General features: G+C 43.2%; 2 protein-coding genes across 2 annotated transcripts in view; one reads left to right on the top strand and one right to left on the bottom strand.

Moving 5' to 3' along the window:
• The window catches only part of LOC141571265 (uncharacterized), a 32,594-nt gene extending 30,287 nt beyond the window's left edge, over nucleotides 1–2,307 (bottom strand). Inside the window, exon 1 of the mRNA XM_074331525.1 lies at nucleotides 2,186–2,307. Coding sequence (XP_074187626.1) covers nucleotides 2,186–2,307 — 122 coding nt within the window. The remainder of the gene's footprint in view (nucleotides 1–2,185) is intronic.
• GOLM1 (golgi membrane protein 1) overlaps nucleotides 1–23,684 on the top strand; it is a 41,539-nt gene that overhangs the window by 7,032 nt on the left and 10,823 nt on the right. The window contains exons 2-6 of the mRNA XM_019750098.2: nucleotides 2,389–2,538; nucleotides 4,484–4,663; nucleotides 16,957–17,011; nucleotides 17,661–17,763; nucleotides 21,573–21,702. Coding sequence (XP_019605657.2) covers nucleotides 2,410–2,538; nucleotides 4,484–4,663; nucleotides 16,957–17,011; nucleotides 17,661–17,763; nucleotides 21,573–21,702 — 597 coding nt within the window. The 5' untranslated portion in view covers nucleotides 2,389–2,409. The remainder of the gene's footprint in view (nucleotides 1–2,388; nucleotides 2,539–4,483; nucleotides 4,664–16,956; nucleotides 17,012–17,660; nucleotides 17,764–21,572; nucleotides 21,703–23,684) is intronic.

The following is a 23,684-nucleotide window of genomic DNA, read 5'->3' as shown; positions in this document are numbered from 1 at the left end:
CAAAAAGGAACACCCACGGAGCCATAGATAGGGGAGTCACACCACTATAGTCTCGCTGGCAGCTGGGTTGGAGACACAGGAAGCAGGAGCCACACTGTCTGCAACCTGCCGTCCACTTCTTTCTCTGCCAGCCAACCTCACTTGCTAACTACAATCCGCGCTTGCTAGCTCAGCCACCATCTTCTTGCTACACCCCATTTGCTGCTAGCGTGGCCACAGCAGTTATATTAGTGGCCGATGGCTCACTGGTTACAGCTGACAGCCAACTAGCCACAGCTGATGGCCATCCAATCACAGTTGATGGCCATTTACTACCCGAGTGAGCACCTTTCCATGTGAGGCTGAGAGCCTGGAAACTGCACTCCTGGCTCTGTCCCCACAGAAAGTCAAAGGACAAATGAAAAATTGAGAAAAATAACCCATGAAAGACCAAACAGTTTATCTTTAATATGCAAAGAGTAATATGCAAATCAATAAGATGAAGACCCCAATTTAAAATGGGCAAAGAATATAAAAATGTATTTCACCAAATGAACATACATATGGCCAGTGATTGAAAAGATGATCATTTAGGCTTATAACTAAAGAAATATATTTTAAATGTCGTTACTAATGAGATTGCCAGACATTAAAAAGTTTGTGTGTTATGTGTTATTGTGTGAGAATACAGATAATTCTCATACAGCTTGTGGGAGGGTAAATTACTGGAAATGCTTTGGAATCCAGGATGGTAAGATCTATCAAAAGTTTATTAGAAATTTAATTTATGAAAGGAGAAAAGTGACAAGGTGTATTACTAAATGATTCACAACATGTGTAGAACAATGTGAATGATCTTGTTTAGATTAAAAAATACATATTGATGCTTGTAAATGCATCAAGATTGACATCAAGAAGAGTGGCTGCATATTATAGACTCTCCTGGGGAGATTAAAAATACCTACACGTGGGCCCTGCTCTCAGTCCGTTGAATTAGAAGTGGAGGAGTGGGGTCCACATCTTGGTACAGGCATACCTCAGAGATTTTGCGGGTTCAGTTCCAGGCATCCACTTACAAGAAAGCGAGTCATGATGTTTTTGCTGGTGGAGGGCCTTGCCTTCCATTTATTAAGAACACTACACCTGTGAACTTCAGTAAACTGAAGAACAGTAAAACGAGGTGCACCTGTATTAAGAAAGAGTCTGTCTCTCCCAGTGACACACGTAGAAATACCATAGGGTGAGAGCTGGCTTTCAACTTTCCAGTGTTCACACTCATAAGAGCTTTACCGCAAAGGTGAGTCCCTGGTGGTATTTCCTCCCCTTCCACCCCTTTCCCCATTCACCCCTCCTCCCTCTTTCTCCGCTGCCTGCCCAACCTGGCATAAAAGCCTCAGAAACAGCCTTTATTGCTTGCGTTGCCCTCTCTCTGATAAGGTCCTGTTTTACTTGGCTCAGCAAAAGCCTGTTGGCAAAATCAACTTTCCTCTTCTTTGGTGACTAAGGCTGGGATCCAGCCAGACCTGATATTGAGTTGAAGCCCATGAACAAAATTGATGGCTCTTTCCTTGTAAGCTCTATGCATATGTGTGTTTCTTTTAAGAAGCTCTGTGCTCTCTGCAGCTCTCAAAGTCTCTCGGTGACTCGGATGTGCTGTGCGGCTCCCCAAGCTGTGGTCGCACAGATCAGGGCTCTGACAGGAAGCCAGGTGGAGGCCTCCTTTCTGTGTGTCCCTGTGACTTAACACACAGTGCGAATTCACTGTAACTCCCTAGGATTGCTGTCAGAACTCCTCCAGGACGCTTTCCTGCTTTGCTCAAGAAACGCTTCGGGGGTAGCCGGTTAGCTCAGTTGGTTAGACGCGGTGCGGATAACACCAAGGTGGCGGCAGGTTCGATCCCCGCCTGGGCCACTGTGCGCTGCGCCTTCCTTAAAACAAGAACAACAAAAAACCCTTTAATCGGATGTCATTAGTAATTCTGTCAAAGAGTTTTAAAAAAAACAAACCCTCTTAGGAATCAAATCAAAAAGGCCTCTTTGGTGCTCAATGAGAAGCAGATGCTTTCTAGTTGGATGTGGAAACTCCTAATATTCGCTGTTGCTGTTTATAGAGATGATTCATTTTCAAACTCTACCAGGGAAGTAGGTGCTATAATTATCCCCATTTTACAGATGAGGAAACGGAAGTGAAAGAGAAATTACTTGCCCGAGGTCTCCAAGCCGACAGGGAGCCAGCCCGATGCCCAGGACGCACACACTGGCTGCTGGATAGGCTGACAGTACCTGTTCTCCATCGCCAGCTTCGTGTTTCAAGGAGACGCCAGTCATGCTACAGGGCAGGGTGCCTTCCTGTTGGTTGAGACGATGGACGCGGACTAGTACTGAGCTCCTGTTTGTTTTTTTTGGCAGATTCTCAGCCTGGCCTTTGAGATGATGGGACTAGGAAACGGGCGTCGGACCATGAAGTCGCCGCCCCTTGTGCTGGCTGCCCTGGTGGCCTGTGTCATTGTCTTGGGCTTCAACTACTGGATCGCGAGCTCCCGGAGCGTGGATCTCCAGGTGTTTTGCTTGTCTGCACGTCACAGAGTATTTAATATTGCTGGGTAGTGGGGTGCGAGGGCGTGTTTATCGCCACCTGAGGCATTGCGCTCGGTGGTGTGCACTCGCTGAAACGTGAGTTCGGGCTCAGCATGTGCCCCTCCCAGCCTGGGGCCTGACTCCACACCAGCTCTGCTCTTGAGTGGGAGAGGACTTCTTAGGATTGCTGTCAGAACACACCTCTGCTTTTTCCATGCAGTAACAACTTTCAGTTGAGCCGTTTGGGCTGGTCCTGGGAAGACAGCTTGCTGAAGTGTGCACTGACCACAACCCATTGCTGTCCTCCTGGCCACACTCGGTATCAAAGGGTGGTGGTGGAAGTGTAGTGGGATAATGGCAGTGAGAAATGGAGTTTGGGGGGGACCAGTCTTCATCACCCTCATTTGATGGTGATGATCATTTTAGCTTTCCTGTTTATTGTGGCCCATGGTGGGTAAGGCAGAGCTGAGTCATGATAAACAGTCTCCTTGACCAGAGTTCAGTTGGGCTCCTCGGGGCCCTCTTTTCAACAAGGCCTCCATCTTCGCCCCTCCCCCTCATCCTGGTTTTGGCCTTCCCAGCCCAGGCTTAGCAGAGACTCCTGCTAAGTCATCCCCCACCCCTGACATCTGATCAAGCTCCTCATTCTCATGCTGATGTGTAAGCCCTCGGCCTGCCATTAGCAGGAATCCTGTTAGCCCAGATAAGCAAAAGTCCCCCTCCCTCGATGTCTCCTCTTAATACTTTTCCACCCATTTGCCACCTCCGTCTGCTCATTGCCTGTAGAAATCCTCTGCTGTCTTTGCTGTATTCAGAGTGAAGCACGGTTTCTCTCCCCTCCTGCCGTAGTCATGACCCGAGTTGTGATAGTCTTGAATAAAGTTTTCCTTACCATTTTAACAAGCATCAGAATAATTTTTCTTTAACAGTACATTACATACGTCATCATGTTTTGTACACGAACTCTGTAAGGTAGGGACTTTATTTTCCCCATCTCATAGGTGGGCAAACTGAGGCACCGAGAGGTAAAGTACTGGGGAAGCTGGGATTCCAACCCAGTCTTTGTGATGGCAGAGCTTGGGCTCTTAGCCATGGAACTTCATCCCACTCGAGTATTTTTCCTCCTTCCATGTTTTCCTACCCAGGGTTGTGGTGCCCTTGTCTCAGCTTCCACCAGAGCTGTGTTCTCTGGGCAGATGTGGTCTTGTTGCCCAGTATTGGAGAACTGAATCTGTTTTTAGAAATTTTGTCTGATAAAGCATGATTAAGTGCTCTGTCAGTGGGGAAAAGGAACTAAATATTTGAGTACCAGCTCACACCAGGTAAAGCATGAGGCATTTTATGTACTTATTTAAACCTCACAAAATTCCTGTGAGGGGTGTGGTGGTGTTTCCATGGAAACATGCAGTGGAGACACAGAAGCTCAGAGAAGTGAATTCCTCACTTCTAGAACCGTTTCTCTAGAAAAACCTGTAGTGTCTACACAGTCGACTTAAAAGTTTGAGCCTTGGGAATGCTGTTTCCCTTAAAATAAGACCTAGCCGGACAGTAAGCTCTAATGTGTCTTTTGGAGCAAAAATTAATATAAGACCTGGTCTTATATTACATTATATTGTATTACATTGTATTATGTTTATATTACATTATATTATATTATATTATATTATATTATATTATATTATATTATATTATATTATAAGACCCGGTTTTATTTTACTGTAATATCGGGTCTTATATTAATTTTTGCTCCAGAAGGCACATTAGAGCTGATGGTCCTCTAGGTCTCATTTTCGGGGAGACACGGTACACCGTGTGTAAGGCTTGCTGCTGACTTTGGGCTCCAGTGTTGTCTTTGCTGAGAGAGCTCAGATAGTCTGGTATCTCCAGGTGGCTTGACCTTTGCCCTTACACTGTGGTATCCTTGTAGACTCGAATCATGGAGCTGGAAGGCAGGGTCCGCAGGGCGGCTGCCGAGAGAGGCGCTGTGGAGCTGAAGAAGAATGAGTTTCAGGGAGAGCTGGAGAAGCAACGGGAACAGCTCGACAAAATCCAGTCCAGCCACAACTTTCAGATGGAGAGTGTCAACAAGCTACACCAGGATGAAAAGGCAAGACTTGCTTTGTTTTCCTTTCAATCTGTTCTAAATACCAGTTTATATGCTGTCAGGTTCTTCTCGATGGGAGGATAAATGGCTGTGTCTATATTTATGGAATTATATGGAATTGGCCTCTTGGTCAAGCTTTGGGTATCTCCCCCCCATCTGCCCATTAGTCCGTGGGTGGGCTTGTTGTAAAACCTTTTGCAATGGTGATAAATGGGAGAAATGCAAAAGAACTTTCTGTAAACACATATTAAGTCCCTACTGTGTGCCAGGCCTGTGTTGGATGCTTGTGTCTCAAAGAGGAATAACATTTGTGCTCATGGATTAGAAGAGTTGCAGACCTCGAAATAAGTATTAATAATGAAAGTAGACTCAAGAGTGCTGGATTTTAAGTTACAAAAATAAAATCAGATCCAACACAGATTAAAAAGGGGCTTCCTGTTAATTAACGTATCTAAGCTTTATATGGCTTGCGTTTTCTGTTTTCCTTAGGAATGGATGACTGTTTCTCCTACTTTCTTATTTATTGTGTAAAGGTGTGAGGTACGAATATCTTCTTTTCTGAAGTGCATCAGACTCGTGACCATTTATTACCTAGAAGGGTTTGGCTTTTCCATGTACTTTTCTCTCTGAAATACTTGATTTATTGGGAGGAGGTCGTATTCTGAGATCCATTATCTTGAAGGTAGACTTGGCTTCAGTATGAACTAGTGGCAAGCACTTCACCAGAAAAGAAACCATTTCTAGGTAGGGCCTCAGATTTTTCTTATGTACCTTGTTTAAAATGTGAGAAATACATTTTCTTTCATTTGCAGAGTACTTTCCCATATTCACAAACGTATATTTCATCCCTGGGAATTATTCCAGTTTTAATGCTATTATAGTAAAATGCTTCCTACTTGCTATATACTTTTCTCATATGTGGGTGGCTCTATTTGTGTCCCTGATTTCTGCTTTAACTGAATAGAGTAAGAACGAGACATTTCTCAGAGAACGTACACAGACCGAACCCCTAAAAGCACATTTTTGGGAGGAAATTTATTCTCAAGCAATAGAGTTTGCAGAGATTCCACCCAGGATTTGCAGGATGTGCAGGGGATGCTTCTGGAACCCTGGTCTCTGCCTGGTTGGGAAGGAGGAGTGTGATGGGACTCATTAGTGAGCTGTGCATTTATTGGGCTATGACCCACATTAAAACTATTGTACATGTTATTGTCCATGTTTAGTATTGTTGTGTGAAACCATTATGTCAGCTTCTATTAAAAATATATAGGTGTGAATGTCTGTATGTACTGAATTATAAGAGAAAATTTGTCACTTTGTGTCATGGTTAAAAGTTTGGAAGACATAGGGATAAATAGAAATGCTGAATTGCTGGATCATAAGTTATACATGTTTTTTTTTAAATTGAAATTTAATTGACATATAACATTATATTAGTTTCAAGTATACAACATAATGATTCAATATTTGTGTATATTGCAAAATGATCACCACAGTAAATCTAGGTAACATCCATCACCACACATAGGTTCAGAATTTTCTTATGATGAGAAATTTTAAGATCTGCTCTCTTGGCAACTTTCAAATATGTGATACAATATTATTAACTATAGTCATTATGTTGTACATTAAATTCGCAGAACTTATTTACTTTATAACTGGAAGTTTGTACCTTTTGTTCCCCTTCACCCATTTCATCTACCATCCCTCCTCCACTCCCTGCCTCTGACAAACACCTGTGTGTTCTTTGTATCTTTGAGCTTGGTTTTGTTTTTTTGTTTTTTAAGTTTCCACATATAAGTGAGATCATATGGTGTTTTCTTTCTTTGTCTAAATTGCCTCACTTACATAATATCCTCTATGTCCATCCATGCTGTCGCAAATGGCTAGATTGCCTTTTTTATGGCAGAATATTTCATTCTGTCTGTGTGTGGGGGGTGTATGTATACGCACCCACATGTACACCACATTATTCATCTGTCAGTGGACACTTAGGTTGTTTTCATGTCTTGGTTATTGTAAATAATGCAGCAATGAACGTGAGGCACATTTTCATTTTTAGTACTGTGTTTCCCAGAAAATAAGACCTAGCCGAACCATCAGCTGTAATGTGTCTTTTGGAGCAAAAATTAATATAAAACCTGGTCTTGTTTTACTATAAGACTGGGTATAATATAATACTAAGTCTTATATAATATAACATAAGACCGGGTCTTATATTAAGTTTTGCTCTAAAAGACGCATTAGAGCTGATGGTCTGGCTAGGTCTCATTTTCGGGGAAACACGGTAGTATGAGTTTCCCAGGACTGCCGTAACAAATGACCATAAACTGGGTGGCTTAAAGCAACAAAAATCGATTCTTCCATGGTCTGGAGGCTTGGAAGTACAAAGTCGGCGTCAGCAGGACCTCAAAGAGGACTCTTCACGGCCTCTTGTGGCTTCTGCTGTTTGCCGGCAGTCTGTGACATGCCTTGACCAGCTGATGTATCACTCTGGTCTCTGCCCCCGTCCTCACAGGGCCGTCGTCTCTCTGCATCTCTGGACCTTGGCCGCTTCACGTTAGTCATGTTGTTTTAGCACCTGCCCTTGTGACTTCCATTTTAACTGAATTACGTCTGCATAGACCCTGTTTCTAAATAGATTTTTCATAGGTTCACTTACAGGTTCCGGGTGGACATGAATTTTGGGGTACCACCCATGACACCTTTTATTGTAGTCAGGGTCACTTCCTCTGCAGTAGTTAGAAGTGAGTCCAGCCCCAATTGCAGGCAAGGGAATTAAGACTCCATCTTTGGGAACAGAGTCAAAGAACTGGAGGTCGCATTTTGAAACCACATTTGCGTGAGTATAAATAATCTTCAGACAACCACCAGTGAAATACTGTTTTCTTTTTAGGCATATATGTGTGTATATATAAAACAGGGTTTTAAGGCACCTAAGTAGAAAGAGACCTTCAGGTTTTAGTTTTTGGCAAAAGCTAATAGAGGTTCACTTGGAAAGGTGTGCGTTATCTCCTAAGGATGGCACAGAGTGGGTTTAATTCATTCTTTTATTGTGTTATCAGAAGGCTGATCCGTATTTTTGGGTCTGAAGACTTACCAAGTTCTTGGGGACTCTCCTGGGTGGTGGCTGCTCCATAGCCACACATGGGAGGGACAGATGACCTGACATCTGAAATGCTCGGGGGAAGAATCAAGACCCTGTCTTACTTAGTAGCACTTCGTCCAGGGAATATCAAACTTTCTGCCATTGTGTTCATTTTTGCTTGCCACAACTTAGAGTCAGACGTAGCTTCATTTTCCATGTTTGTGTTTGTGACTTTCTTGCTAGGCTGGTTTCTTGCACTTATCTGATGTTGACATTTAGACTTTTCATTTGTTGTTAAATGGGTAAATTAATAATGCAGTAAAGAAAATTGTTTAACAACTCATTTGTAATGGAAATACAGTTCCTGTATCATTCCTGAAGGGAAGCACCTGACCCAAAAAAGAAAAATTGCCGACTGGAAGAATGGAAGAGGGGATGTTGGTGACTTGTCAACTGTTTTGTGTCCAGAAAGAGAAAAGCTTATAGGTAGAGGCAGCTGGGAAGGTGGGGGGAGGACAGGCCACCCATTCATCTTGCCTCCGCCCACCTTTGTCACTCACCTGTGGAACCTGTGCCCACATTGGGTGGCTTCAGTGAGCTTCCAGGTTTCTCCTCTCTGCATGGTAACTTGGGACACGAGTAGACTCTGTCAAGCATTATTTGAGACATGCGGCATGAAACTGTCATGTTTTAGAGGGCCTTTCTGTTGCAAATGACCCCTTAGTGGAGTTTCCATGGTTGTTGGGCAGTGAGAGCCAGGAGAACTGAAATGGTTTATCATCATTGGTTCTCTGTGGCCTTGGACCTGGGATGGGGGCTGCTCCCCCCAGTTGCAGCAGTGTTGGTTTCTGTGAGTGACTTCCTCTGTAAGATTCTGTCTCTTATAAAGGAAATGGCTAATGTTAGGAAGTCTGGACATTTGTCCTACTTTACAGTTTTCAACGTGCTTTCCACACATAAGAACACATTTAATTTCTCAAAGTGCCCGCCTGGGAAACAGGTGTTGTGACTTCTGAGATGGAGGTGAAGACTGTACCCTGAGGTCATTTGCGGCCTCTAGGACTTGCAGAGGAGCTGGTAGGGGCTGGGCCTGGGCTGGTGGCTCTTTCCCTCTGGCTCCAGGACACAGAATTCTTGTATGGCAAGACACAGTTCTCTGAGTGTTACAGTTCCTTCTCTCTGGTCCAGCTGTTTCTGTGCATCTGAGAACATGGTTTTCTTCTGGAGGGGTGGTTTTCTTGGCCAGAGTGGACTTGTGAAGATAAATGTAGTTTCTTTGATTTTTATCACCTTTTATCCTTGCGATTCATTGAAGAATCAAGGGTTCTAGAATAGCTTTTCTGTTTTTAATTCTCATTAATTTTCCATGTTCAGCTCTGTCCATCCGTTTAGTATGCGCAGGTGCTGGGCTTGTGCCCAGTTGTGGACTAGGCTGTGTCTGCTGTCCGTGGATTTCCCATGGAGTGCTGGAAACCACGAGTAAATGGGTCTGTCGGGGTCAGCCATGGAGAACTCACTCTAGCTGTTTTAAGCAGAAAAGGTTTGGCCTGGGGCAGTAAGTGCCAGCAGAATGGTGGGAGGGTCTGGGGGCAGTCACGCAGGGATGGCTTGCCTGTCAGGACTGGTCCCAGAGGCGGGACGGAGTCTGCCTCTGCAGCCTTAGCTCAGAGCCAGGGCACTCTTTGCTCCATTCTGTTCCTCCAACCCTAACCCTGCTCAGCGTTCCAGTCCCAAGTGAATGCATCTGATTGGCTCTAAATCCCACTGGGAACAAGTCTGGAAATTGTCCTTCAGCGTTTAAACCTTTTCAGGAAGGCGCAGTACAAGTTGTGTGCCACAGACCTGGAGGAGCCGACCTGCGTCCCCTATCAGGCCTGTAGGGTAGGGGTGTCCAGGTGCTGCGTGAGTCACAGGAGAGCGGTCCGCAGGTGTCTCACCTGGAAGTGCCAGGTGAATGTGTCCCTCCAAGGGTGTCAGGAGGTGGTAACAGCATCTAGTGGCTGGTGTGAGCGTGGTGTTGGGCATACAAGTACAGAGGAATGCAGGGACTCTTGGGCACTGAGTCTTTTAAACCACTTAAGGAGTTTGGACTTGAGTTGGAAGATAGGGGAACCATCACAGGGTTCAAAGTCATCAGATCTGGGGGTTTAAAAGGCAGACCCTGGTCCCTGGGGAGCAGGGCAAAGAGGAAGCAGACCACTTAGGCAGCTCTTTAAATATTTGAAGCAAAAATGAATGAATTCTGCAAAGTGAGCAGGTTCAAGAGACAGCCAGCAGGAGGAATCGACAGGCCTGAGTGACACGCTGGTGGCGGAGAAGTGAGGGATTGTACATTCTCTAGTTTACCGATTGGATGTAGCCTTCAAAGAGCTTTGTAATGAAACTTGAGTAATTTACCTCCCACATTTGAAAAAAAAAATGTGTTAGGAGAAATGGCAAGACGGGGGCTGTTCATGCAGACGCCCTTTCTGCACTGTCCCCGCTGCGTTCTCCATCCCCGCCCTGTGCATCCCACACTCCCACCCTCAGGGGAAGAGGCCTGGGGTCGTGCATCCCCCACTCCTACCCTGTGTCTATGAACTTGACTATTTTAGGTACCTCATGAGTGAAATTGTACAATATTTGTCCTTTGGTATCTGGCTTATTTCACTTAGCATACTGTCTTTAATACACCTTCTTACATTGATTCATACTCTCTCTCTACAAACGCGCACACACACACACACACACACTCACTCACTCACACACCCGTTCTATTCTGCCCCTACCATTTACTGGACCTGGAATGACGCAAGTTGCAAGTTCTTAGTTTTACTAGTGTCCTGGATTTCTTTTTTTTTTTTTGTCCTGGATTTCTTTAATCCCCAGAGTAGGTCTTGATTTTAGCCCTCAGGCCTTGTCTTTCTCTTAGCACCTCTCTGTGGTTGGGACTTAGCCTCTCCCTGCTGCCACCAGAGCTGTGAGATTTCTGGGTGTCACCTGACCCATGCACACTTCTCCCTTGCCCCTGTCGCCTTTTGTTGTGGGTCCTGTCTGGCCACCTCCCGACTAACCAGTGAGCCAGAGGGCAGTGGTGTCGACTGTTCACTTGACACCTTCAGGCCTTGGCTCTCGCCGGACACATGCACACGCTGTGCAGGCTGGCTCAGTTCTGGAATTCTTCACGTGCCTCCTTGGACAGCTGTGCAGTTCAGTGGCCCTGCCTCCCCGATCCACTCGTGTGAGCTGTGGATGAATGTGTGTCTCCCTGTGTCACAAGGTTCTCCCAGCCCTGCTCACAGGGAACTGGCTTCCTCTTGCTGTGCTTGCTTCCTGGGGGCTTAGGATCACAGGCATTTAGGGGATTGAAGAGATGCGTGTGGTCATCAAGATCAGTGGTTTTCAATCCATCGGGCACATGGCGGAGAGGCTGGGGGCCAGGCAGGCGGAGCCAGAGCCTGGACCTCCCCCTGGCTCTGCTGTCATGTCTTTTATGTAGACAGTGATTGACTAACTAAACCTCCAGCCTCCACACGGGGGCTATTTGGAAATATAGGGGTGGGGCTTGTTTTTTATCTTGATGATACACATTTTATGGACGAGGGTGCTACGCACATTTAGAGGGGATGAAGGGAGCCGGGTTGTATATATGCTGCCATGTGGGGAACCATATGGTAAGTGAAGAATTGTCCCACCTGAAATGCCCATAGTGTGTCCCTATTAAAACATTGAGGCCAACCGTTGTGGTTCCAGTTGGAGAAACTGAGGCCAGGAGAAGTTAAGTGATGTGGCCGAGTACAGACCCCAAACCAGACCCACAGCCTCTGCCTCCTCCCTCCTCCCTTTCAGGTCTTCTCATCTTCTTCAGGAAAATCCACTCCCCACCTTTCTGTCTCTCTCTCTCTCTCTCTCTCTCTCTCTCTCTCTCTCTCTCTCTCTCATTTCTCTTTTCCTTGCTCCTCCATGTTAGCATTAAGTAGCCTCAAAAGCCCTTTATCATAGCTGACATTGTGGATGAGCTGTATACACTATGATAACAAAGCTGCTGAATTTTAGGAGTGAAATGACAAGTAAGGCTAACACACTGGAGAGCTCTGTACCTCTAAAAGGGCGTCAACATGACCAGAATTTCCTTCAGAAAACAGAAGTTTATCTCAGCATCTTTTAACCGACCTTTTCCCCCTCTAAAACCAGCCTTGAAGTTAAGGTTAAAAAGGAAATTCATTCTTAGCTTTGCTTTTCAGTTTTAATTATTAGCAGCGTGACAGGATTGTATGTGTATGCCTATGTGTGAAGACTAGTTGTGGAAATTTTTAAACATTAAAACGTAGACAGAATGATCTCATGGATCCAATGTCAGGCTTCCGTGATTATAACGCGTACTTTTTCCATCATAAATATTTCAGTATATATCTCTAAGAGGTGGGATCTTCTTTTCTTAGCTGCAGTACCATTATCAAATACCCCAAACTCCAGTAAACCCTTAATATCGAATAATCAGTCGGTGTTCACATCTCTGGGTCTGTGTATTTTAAATCACAAAGTGACTTATGTCTGCTGGAGGGTTTTGTGGACTGCAGTAGTTGCCCCACCGCTTTGTGTGGTGGTTTCTCTGAGAACATGTGTTTGGTGGGTCAGGATGTGGCCCATCGGGGTCGTGGACATGAAGTGTTTGGGTGGCAGTACCTGCTTTGTTCTTGGTGTGAATGGATGCCAGTGAGTGTGTAATCTTAGTGGGATGCCATAAATAACTAACTATCCGGCATTTCTCTGCAACTGGGATCTGTGTGCCCTCTTTTCTTATCCCTCAGGGACTGTGCTATCCCTGCTGGCAAGTGGCAGTGGAGCACTGAAAATGTCCCAACTGAGATGTGCTGCTAGTGTGAAATATGCTAGATTTCCAAGGCTTAGTATGAATAAAAAAGTAAAATAGCTCATTAATTCTGTTTTATGTTGATTGCATCTTGACATGATATTTGGGATATATTAGATTAAATAAAATCTGAGGATTTGATTTCACCTGTTTCTTTTTTCACATAACGTAAAACTCACCATTTTAACCATTTTGAAGTATATCATTCAGTGGTGTTTGGTATATTAATGATGTTGTGCAACCATCACCACTAATTTCAGAACATTTTCATCACCCCAAAAAGAAATGTGTACCCATTTGACAGTCTCTCCTTCCAGCTGCTGGCAACTACTAATTTACTTTGTATCCATTTGCCTGTTGTGGGAGTATCATATCAACATAATGACACATTTTGTAACTGTTTGCGACTTGTAACTGTTTGCTTCATTCACTTAGCATTGTGCTGTCAGGGCTTATCCGTGCTGTGCTAAGTGTCATTGCTTCCTTCCTGTGAATGGCTGGATAATACTGCATTGTATGTGTGGTGTACTGCTTTTTGTTTATCCATTCATCACATGATGGACGTTTGAGTTGTTTCTACTTTTTGGCTATTGTGAATAATTCCTCTATGTACGTTTGCGGACAAGCTTTTGTGTGGATGTATGTATGTGTTGGGTGTATGCCTAGGAGTGGAATTATTGGGTCATATGATCACTTTGTTTAACTTTTTAAGGAACTGCCAAACTGTTTTTCACAGCAGCTGCACCATTTTGTATTCTCATTAGCTGTGTGTGAGGGTTCCAGTTGCTCCCGTCCTTGTCAATACTTATTCCCCTCCCCACCCCCTTTTTTTCTCACTTGTAGGCGTCCTGGAGTGTGTGAAGTGGCATCTTCTCATTTTGATTTGAGTTCTCTAATGACTAAATTGTTGAGCATCTTTCATTTACTTGTGGGCCATTCATATATCTTCTTTGGAAAACTGTCTGTTCAAATCCTTTGCCCAACATGTTTCTTTTTACTTAATGTCACTGCTATAGAATTTAAAATTCCCATATGTGACTAACATATTTCTGTTGGATGGCACTGCTCTGGGAGATTTTTAAATTGGTGAGGGGTAAAAAGAAGACACTGTCAAATACTCCATATTCTTCCCTTCATTCCTAATATCATGCCCAGGTCACTAAGATTAAGTTTTTCATTTTAGGTTCCTCTACCTGAGGCACTAACAGGAATGTCATTACAAAGACGGTTATCCAGACACCTAAGTGCCGGTGGGTTGACTCAGGGTAGATGGTTACAGGGTCCTCTTCAGTAAGGCTTTTAAGGCAGGCCCTCACCATCAAATCAGGTTGATTTTTTTAATGAGCCAGACAAATATAGCAGTAAAAGTCACCTTCTCTTTTTAATAATGTGATCAGCATCACACTATTAAAATACCAGTGAGCTTTTCAAAAGATAACGTTTTAAACATTTAGTCATTTATATCTTATTGCGCTTTCAGAACACGATATTTTATTGTAGGTTTACTGCTTTGGAAATTTACTGTGAAACACTGAGCTTATTGTTCTAGAAATCTAATGCGGAAATAGTTTGATCAAATATACTTGTTTCCCAGAATGGAATGGTTATGACTTTGTACGTGGGTGATTCATCCTGAGGTCTTCTGAGTTTAGTTTCCAGTTACATTCCAGTGGCACTTACTGTGCCTCCCTGTCTCTGCTAAGCATTCCCAGGGGACAGTGCACAGTCACTAGGAAGTGCGGGTCCCCCAGCGTCACTCTGCACCAACATGGGAAAGCATCTGTGTTGTTTAGAGTATAATATATAATTCATTTAAAAATAATTTTGTTTAATGCAGGTGTTTTGTTTTTTTCTTGAACCCCTAAAATAGCTAGAAGCATTTTCATAGTTTTTCTGAAAATGATTCAACAAGATTTGCAATAAATATAAAACTGCATATAAAAGCTTGATGGTATTTTATGATCCTTTTCTCATTGACTTAAGTGGAGACTGTATTTTTCCATGCATAAGTAAATAGGTGGAAGAAGATAACTAAAATATATTGTGTTTGGAAGAATAAAGTCACATGGGAGACAGAAATATCTTCAGATTTCATATTGCACTAATTTCTAAACCTTCCTAACCCCCCCCCGATAGTTGCAGACTCCAATATGGATTTTTTAGGGCGGGGCTAAGGGGGAATGAGGAGAAAAGGAACGAGTTAAATTGCCCATCATTTTTATATTGCCATAGTTTAGAAATGATTTACCCAGGAGAAAACGGCTTTCGAGATGAAATCAGTGTATAATCATTTAAGTGTTCTTTTTCTCTGTTTTGTTTCAGCTCTGATATTCAGAGGGAAGGAGGTTTTGACACATAGGTGAGGTGGGAGTTTAAGTGTACAGTTTAGTAGTGTTGTTGTGCAACAGATCTCGAGAACTTTTTCATCTTGCGACGCTAAGATTCTATGCTCTTTCAAACCTAATTCCCATCCCTCTCCCCCAGCCTTTGGTAAACACCTTTCTGTTTCTATGATTTTGACTGTTTTAGGTACTTCATATGTGTGGAATCATACAGTATTTGTCCTTTTGTGACTGCTTTGTTTTGTTTAGCATTATGTCCTCAAGGTTCATTCATGCATATGACACTTTTTTAAAGGCTGCATAATATTCCACTGTATGTATAGTATATACCTCATTTTCCTTATCCATTAAGGGACCAGGCTTGCTTCTAGCTCTTGGCTCTTGTGAATAGTGCTGCTACGAACGTGGGGGTGCAGCTATCTCGTCAAGATCTTATTTTGAGTTCTTTTGGATGTATACCCAGAAGTGGGAATGCCGGATCACATGGTCATCTTTTGTCTTTTTAATTGAACGTGAGCGAGCCTTTTCTGAGAGGAGCAGGAGCAGTGAGCTGTGTAAATCTGATTTCCCGCTGTGCGAATCCTCCTGTCTCCAGGCTCTTCTCTTTGCTGCCATGTAGACTATCTTTAAACACCCCTTTTGAAAATCTGTACCTGAGAGATGCATCATACAGGACATTATCACTATGACTTTCCTGTCGTACCAGGAAATGTTCCTGTGCTCAGATCGCCCCAAATAAACAGCAGATTTGTGTGGCCAGACTTCATTTCTGGGAGCACAGTTCTGTATTCATAATGACCTTATTCCAGAAAACTCTGTCCAGACCAAAGAAAGAGTAAGAGCTGGACAGAGAGGTCCAGGAGGAAACCAGAGGCACAGAGGGGGAGGGGATGTGGTTGGCATCGTCACTGTTGACCAGGAATGGGATAGAAACGTGTTACAGGCGGCACGTCCAGGGTGTGGCATTTTACAAACTTTGTTGGTTATGACACAGTAAGAAACTTTCCCATTAAGGCTCAGTACGCAGCTCTGTGTACTGGGTGTGTGTGTACGTGTTCACACAACAACACTTACCTGTGTGATGTGCTGTGGTAGTTAATATTCTACTCCCCTCTTAGGTTTTTGTTTGCTTCTGCCTCTGGGCACAGTCCACTGGATTGGCGTCCCACTCGGGCTTTAGATCCAATTTGGCAAATTGTGATGAAGGGCCCTCTCTCTGGAGCCAGCCTGTTGGGACCCGGGGTTTGGCTTTGTCTGTTTGCTGTTGAGAAAGCCACATGCCCTTGAGCATCCTAAGTAATCTGTGCCTCAGTTTCCTGTCCCCTAAGATGGATGATACTCTGCCCACCTCATACAACCGGTGTGAAGAGGAAACGGTCCCTTGGATGTGGAGCCCAGCAGAGCACCTGGGGGAAAGTGCTTACTCAGTGTGCTGGCTACTGGTTGCGCTGAGCTCCACACTCACTTTTCTTTTCACCTTTTTTCATTGTTATCCGGAGTCCTGTGTTGCTTCTTCCTTCCCCTGCTGTTGGCATTCCTACTTTGTGTAACTAACTGAGTGTGAGCCCTCTACCCTGCTCGTTTGTAGATTGGACTGAAGGAAGAGGCCAGAGGTTAAAATGAATCGGTGTGCTCATTTACCAAGATCCCTTCTCTTTGCTCTCTTAGCCAGCCTTTGACTTCTGATTGAGTACATGACTATACCCGGCCACCCCCCAGAGAAAGGCCAGAGGTGCTGATTCAGCCAGGCGTGCTGAGTGGGGCTGTTCACAGAGGGGGAGCGTGTCCTGGAGTTGAAATAGAGCCGGAGGATCTGCTTACCCCTTCCTGGGTTATGGGCTGGTGTTTGGAAAGCAGATCTTTCAACACACATGTTCCTTTTGAGGCTGTAGACATCTGCTGTTCCAGGGCGTGGGGGCATTCCCTTCCTTTTTTCCCCACATTTGAATCTTAGCAGAGGTCTTCTGAGTTGTTAGGTTGTGGTTGTTTCATTCTGTGTTTATCTTCCTTGCAGGCAGTTTTAGTGAATAATATCACCACAGGCGAAAGGCTCATCAGAACCCTGCAAGGTGAGTTCCACTCCCCTCCTTCATACCAGTCATTGGGCCTTTTAGGAAAAAGCCACCTTCCCTCTTGTCTTTCCCTGAGGTCTCTGATTCTAACCTAATGATGAATTATGAGTGATTGAGTAATGTTTAATTTATTCCTTTTGCCTAACTATAAATCCTTAAAGACCTTTTCCTTGAAAATTGTTAGTAAATACTTTACAAGCTGCTCTGTGCTGAAGAATCAGACTCTCATTTTTTGATATGTTAAGATACACACACATATACACATACACACAGAATACATATGTCACCTGTTTTATATCTATCTATCTGTCTATCTATCTATCTATCTATCTATCTATCTATCTATCTATCTATAGAATGCATATAATCTCTTTTAATTGGTTTACCTGTCACCCTGAATTCAGATATTCTTAAAACCTGTAAAAACTATCCAGCCCAATTTAATTCAGTTTCTTTGCTTCTGTCCATCAGTTTGGCAGTCAGGATTGTTTTTTCTTTGGGCCTTTCTGAAGCAGCAGTGGAGGCAGTAATGGGTGAGCCTCTCTGTGTGGTCTGCTCCCCTTTCCACTGTGACTGGAGGGTTCAGCGGGGACCAGTGTGGCCATGCCAGTGACCTGTATGAATTCCTGTCCTCCTCTTGGCTTAGACCAGTTAAAGGCCCTGCAGAAGAATTATGGCAAGCTGCAGCAGGATGTCCTCCAGTTTCAAAAGAACCAGACCAACCTGGAGAGGAAGTTCTCCTATGACCTGTAAGTGTGTCTGCATCAAGCATGCACTCAGGTGGCTGACCAGTTCTAGGCCAAGGGCAGTGTCTGGGTTCCAGCATAATCTCCACTCGCCCTTCCCATTTTAGAGCATACAGGGCTCTGTGGGAAAGGTGCAGGCCCTTTTCAGGAGTCAGGGCCTTCAGAAATAGTGCATTTTATTGTTTTAAGTGTCAGCATTGCTTTAGAAAGCCATGGAAAAGTGTTAGCCAGTGGGCTCATAAGATAAATAAGAAGGCAGTTCTCCTTGGTAGGAAATGACTTACTTAACGTACTTTAAAACTTAACGTAACTTAAAATTCTGTAAAGTACAGGTGTACTAAGAGTCAGCACGCATTCCCGCTTCTTACTCCTACCCCTGTGGCAGACATCACTAAGCGATCACTGTACTTGATCCAAACACAGTGTTGCAGTCTCTCCTCAGATCTCTTCCAGTCAGGGTATGAGATGAGTCAGGGTATTGCTTGCCATCTCATCTCCATGCTGTGAGGAAGTGGAGTTGGTGGATGCTGCTACTGGCATGTAATCGTAATACTCTGACGTCAGCGACCTGGATGAATGGGTCACCCATCTTGATAGAGTCCCGTATTGAGCACATTCGTTCATAGTCTTCTGACCATCAGTTGCACCAGTTAGAATAACCTCTGGTGGCCAAGTCCTGTATGTGTGTACATTTTAGCTCCAGTTAATGCCTGAGCATTTACCATGTAGATGTAAGAAAAAGCCAGCCTGAGGCTTTCAGGAAGTCACACTGTCACAATCTGTATGACCTGTGTCTTGGAATTTGAGCTGCATCTGAGGTTGTTCCCCTTATTGCTGTCAAGCTGGACTGTGGAAAGCTGACCTTAATCTGCACTGTGGAGAGATAGAGGCTCTTTTACTTGATTTTGGCAGAGCTGAGAGCAGGTGAAAACACTACTTCTCTTTTTGTAGGTTTAAAGGTCCAGGAAGTGCACCTGCTCATTTGCTAATTCTTAGTTTCTGTGATATTCGTAGCAATGAATTGGTCACATCTAGTTCTTCCAGTACACAGATGTCTCTCTTTTTGTTCCCTGTGTTTAAGCTACGGGACACTAGTCTGCTACCAGTGGCTTGCATGTTTGTGAGAATTTTATGTAAATGAATTTTTCACCAAGTCTTCTTTCTCTTGATCTGTAAGCTGTGCAAGGTCAAGAACTCTGTCTTTCATTATTTCTACAGTACTGATGCCCCTTGGTGTGTGGTACGTTGAGACCCAGTAAGCCCTTTGAACCTGAAGGGTGTATTACAAGATTAGAGGTTGCGTGCACTTTCACGTGGCTCTGAAATGCATGCCGCGCCGACAGGCGGCCATGTGGTAGAGAGAGCGCTGCACAGTAGCAGGAAACCTCGAGTCTGGCTTCTGGTTTCAACCTTGTCCCTCACAAGGTGGCCGACCATTGTCAGCCATCTTGGATCACGAGGTAATCATGAGGATAGAAACCAGTGCTAGGATATTGAAACAAAGAGAAGCCTGGATTTTTGATGACTCAGAGCTGCCGTACTGGCCCTGAATTGCCTACATCCAGACTTCCTTTAGGTGAGGAAAAAGTAAACTGCTATCTTTTGGCCTTCCTGTTTCACCCCGCCAAACCTAATGCTAACTCATCCAGTTTTCAAAAATACTGTGCCTTTAAATACTGTTTCTTGATCAAACTAGATCATTTTCATGAACGCTCATCTATTACCCACAGGACTCCTTAGGAAAGGCCATTTAGAATTGAGTCCTAAAGAATGGGGAGTAGAGAAGGGAGATTAGGACGTGTTCTAGAAAAGAAAGAGAATCTGGGGACTCAGAGTGATCTGAGCAAGACAGATGGTATCATATAGTCATGGAGGTAAGTGATTACGAGTAATAGCTTGGGGATGGGCATAAAAATGATTAGTTATGAGGGTCGTGCTGGGAAATCTCCTTCCCAGATTCTGATGTCATGAATCTTAGGTCTTTAGTTAGAGTCACACAGGTCCCTGAAGCCATGTTCTTTTTATTTTTTTTCATTCCCTCAGTCTGTTTTTTCTCTCTTTAGATAGGATAATATCTGTTGTTTATCTTCCAGTTCACTGATGCTTTCCTCCACTGAGATTTTTTTATTTTGGTTATTGCATTTTTCAGTTATAAAATTTTCATTTGGTTTCTCTTTATCACTTCTGTTTCTTGGCTTGATTTTTTCTTTGGCTTCAAGCAGTTGTAATTCCTCATTGAAATAGTTTTCTGTTGGCTGCTTTAAAATCTTTGTCAGATCATTTTAACTTCTCTCCCGTGTCAGTGTTGGTATCTGTTGATTGCCTCTTTTCATTCAATTTGAGATCTTCCTGGTTCTTGTGATGAGTAATTTTTTTTTTTTTTATGTTTTCTTTTTCTTTTTTAATTAGTTTCAGATGTATGAAACAATGTAATAGACATTTACACCCCTCACAAAGTGATCACCCCCCTGCCCCATGATGAGTGATTTTTGATTGAAACCTCTGGACAGTGGTGAAAGCCTTGACTCTTCGCTGACATTCTCATGGGGGAGGGACGGGACCTCAGTACTGTCGGGTGGGAGTGGAAATGCTGGCTTCCCACATCCCCTCCAGTGACACCACTGTGTTCTTAGGTCCGAGGTCCACAGCTGGTTTGCCATCTTCTCTCCTCCTTCAGAGTCTTCTTATGTTTGTTTTAAGTATAATGTCCAGAGTTTTTAGTTGTGCTTAGTAGGAGGAATAGGGAAAAATACATCTAGTCCATCTTCCTGGAAGTAGAAATTTAATTCAGTTTTGACTCTGCCCAGATTTAACACAAACCCCACAGATTAAGGGCTCAGTCCCACAAGACTGCCCCCACCTCAGACGCCAGCCACAAGTTCTGGGTGTCTCCAAGCCACATGTACTTTTGCCTGGCTAGCTACAAATTCAGGGCTTCCCACAACCCCCTCTGTTTTCTGTAATTCTATAGAATAACTCGCAGAACTCAGGAAAGTTCTATACTTACAATTACAGTTTTATTATAAAAGATACAACTCAGAAACAGCTAAATGGTAGAGACTCATAAGGCAAGGTCTGGAGTGGGGGTGGGGAGGAAGGCAGGAGCTTATGTTGGAATTGGGTGTCACCTTTCTGGTACATAGATTTGTTCACCAACTGCAAACTTGGCCAAGCTTCATGGTCCAGGGTTTTTATCTGAGGTTTTATTATGTGGACATGATTGATGAAGTCATTGGTCACGTGATCGAACTCCATCTCCAATCCCTCCCAGCTTCCTGGAGAGTGAGGGTGCGCTGAAAGTTCCAGCCCTCTAATAATGTGGTTGGTTCTGGCCACCAGCCCCATCCTGAGGCTATATAAGCTCCTCCCAGTGAGTCAACGCATTAGCATAAACTCACCTGTGGTCCACAGGGCTAATTACGAATAACAGAAGACACTCCTATTACTCAGGAAATTCCAAGGATTGTAGGAGTTCTGTGCCAGTAGCTGGGGACAAAAAGCGAATCCTAAAAAATTATACCAAAGACTATATTTTTAAAAAAATTGGGTTTTTCTAACCAATAAAATTCACCTGCTTTAGAACAATGTGACATATTTCTAGTAAGCTCAGTCAACTAGTTTTCTTGTCATTTAATAGTTGAAAATATACATGTTGTCTTGCCTCATGTGTCCTCTTCCGATAAAAGTGCCTGATGCGGGAAAAAGGTGAGCCGTGTCTCTTATTGAAGTGGATTTTAGTCACAGCAGGAACATGCTTGGTATATAGACACATCTGTAGATATTTGTCTTTTCCTTTCCTTCTTTCACCAAAGGAGCCAGTGCATCAATCAGATGAAAGAGGTGAAGGAGCAGTGTGAGGAGCGGATAGAAGAAGTCACCAAAAAGGGAAACGAAGCTGTAGTTTCCAGAGACGTAAATGAAAAAAGAGACCAAGGCCAGCAGGTAATTTCTGGTTTTTCTGCGTAGGATTCCCAGAATGTATTCCTACCCCTTATTCAGACATTTTGTTCCCTATCTGCTGTCTGGTTTACTCACTCTGCTCTCCCTTGTGGGTTTGGTTCCCTGAGACAGCTTGGTCCCCGGATGCTGTGTGTCTGACGGAGTGTGTTGCCCCCACCCCTGCCCTCATTCTTGTGCTCAGGGCTTTACTGGAATCACTTCATTTAAAGCACAGCCACCCTGGGAGAGGGTTGCTGTCGTCTTCCTGTTTTGAGAGTGGGGCCCACGAAAATGGTTAAATACTATGGCCGAGGTCATGGCACCTGGCCTGTGGTGGAGCCGATCAGAGCCCATCCTGTGTAAAGCGCAGCCTGTGAAACTGCTGCTCAAAGCCTTCTGAGAGATCTTCGGTTCTGTTTTTAAACATAGCAGCTTGATTGAGACATAATGTATATACCATGTAATTACCCATGGAATATTTAAAATTCACTGATTTTTAGTACGTTCACAAGTTGTGCAACTATCATCACAATGAATTTTACATTTTCATTACCCCAAAGAAACCCCATACCCTTTAGCTCACTCCCCATTTACTGCCAACCCCTGGAGCTCTAGACAACCACTAACGTATTTTCTATCTCTAGTTATTGCCTTATCAAATCAGACAACATGTGGCCTTGTGTTTCTGGCTTCTTTCACTTAGCGTAATGCTTATCCATGTTGTGTGCATGTATGAATGCTTCATTCCTTTTTATGACTGTATAATATTCCATTGCATGGCTATACCAAATTTTGTTTATTCATTTGCCACTTCATAGGTATTTGGGTTATTTCTGGTTTTTGGCTATTATGAATAATGCTGCTATGGATATTTATGTATGCATTTTTGTGTGGACCTAAGGTTTCATTTCTCTTAAGTGTATACTACGAGTGGAATTGCTGGGTCATACAATGCTAATGTATTGAGAAACTGCCAGACATTTTTCAAAAAGTGATCCCATTCTTTTACGTTCTCACCAGCAGTTTATGAGGGTTCCAGTTTTTCCATATCCTTGCCAAATCTTATTGTTATCTGCTTTTTAAATTTATAGCCATCCTAGTAGGTGTGAAATGGTATCACGTGCTTTAGATTTGCATTTCCATAATAACTAATGAGCTGAGCATCTTTTCGTGTGCTTTATTGACCATTTGTATATATATATATATATATTTTTTTTCTGAGATGTCTATTTGGATCCTTTGCACATTTTTAAATTGAGTTATTATTGAGTTGTAAGTTCTTTATATATCCATTCATACATATATATACATATATATATATTAGATATATCATTTGCAAAAATTTTTTTCTCATTCTGTGAGGTTTTTTTTCACTTTCTTGATGGTATTCACGGAAACAAAAAATTTTTTATTTCGATGAAGTCCATTTTATTTATATTTTCTTTTGTCACTTATTCTTTTGGTGTTATATTTTAATTAAAAGGCTTTGCCTAATCCAAGGCCATGAAGATTTATTCCCATATTTTCTTCTAAGAGTTTTATAGTTCTTAGCTCATACATTTAGTCCTATGATCCATTTTGAATTAATTCTGTTTTTGTATATGGTGTGGGGGTAGGGGTCCATCTGCATTCTTTTTGTATGTGGATATCCAGTTGTCTTAGCACTATTCGCTGAAAAACACAAAAACAATTATTTTTTTCTCCACTGAATTATCTTGGTATCCTTGTCAAAAATCAGTGTATGTAAATGTGAGGGTTTATTTCTGGCCTCTCAGTTCTGTTCCATTGATCTGTTTGTCTGTCTTTATGTCGTACCACGTAATCTGGATTACTGCAGCTCCATAGTAAGCTTTGAAATCAGGAAGTGTAAGTCTTCCAACTTTGTTCTTTTTCAAGATCATTTTGGCTATGCTGAGCCTGTTGACTTTCCATATGAATTTTAGGATCCACTTGCCAATTTCTTCAGCAAATCCAGGTGAAATTTT

Source organism: Rhinolophus sinicus, linkage group LG04 (assembly GCF_036562045.2).
Source record: "Rhinolophus sinicus isolate RSC01 linkage group LG04, ASM3656204v1, whole genome shotgun sequence".
Taxonomy (NCBI): Eukaryota; Metazoa; Chordata; class Mammalia; order Chiroptera; family Rhinolophidae; genus Rhinolophus; species Rhinolophus sinicus.
The sequence above is the reverse complement of the archived record's forward strand: the minus strand, read 5'-3'. Positions and strand labels throughout refer to the sequence as shown.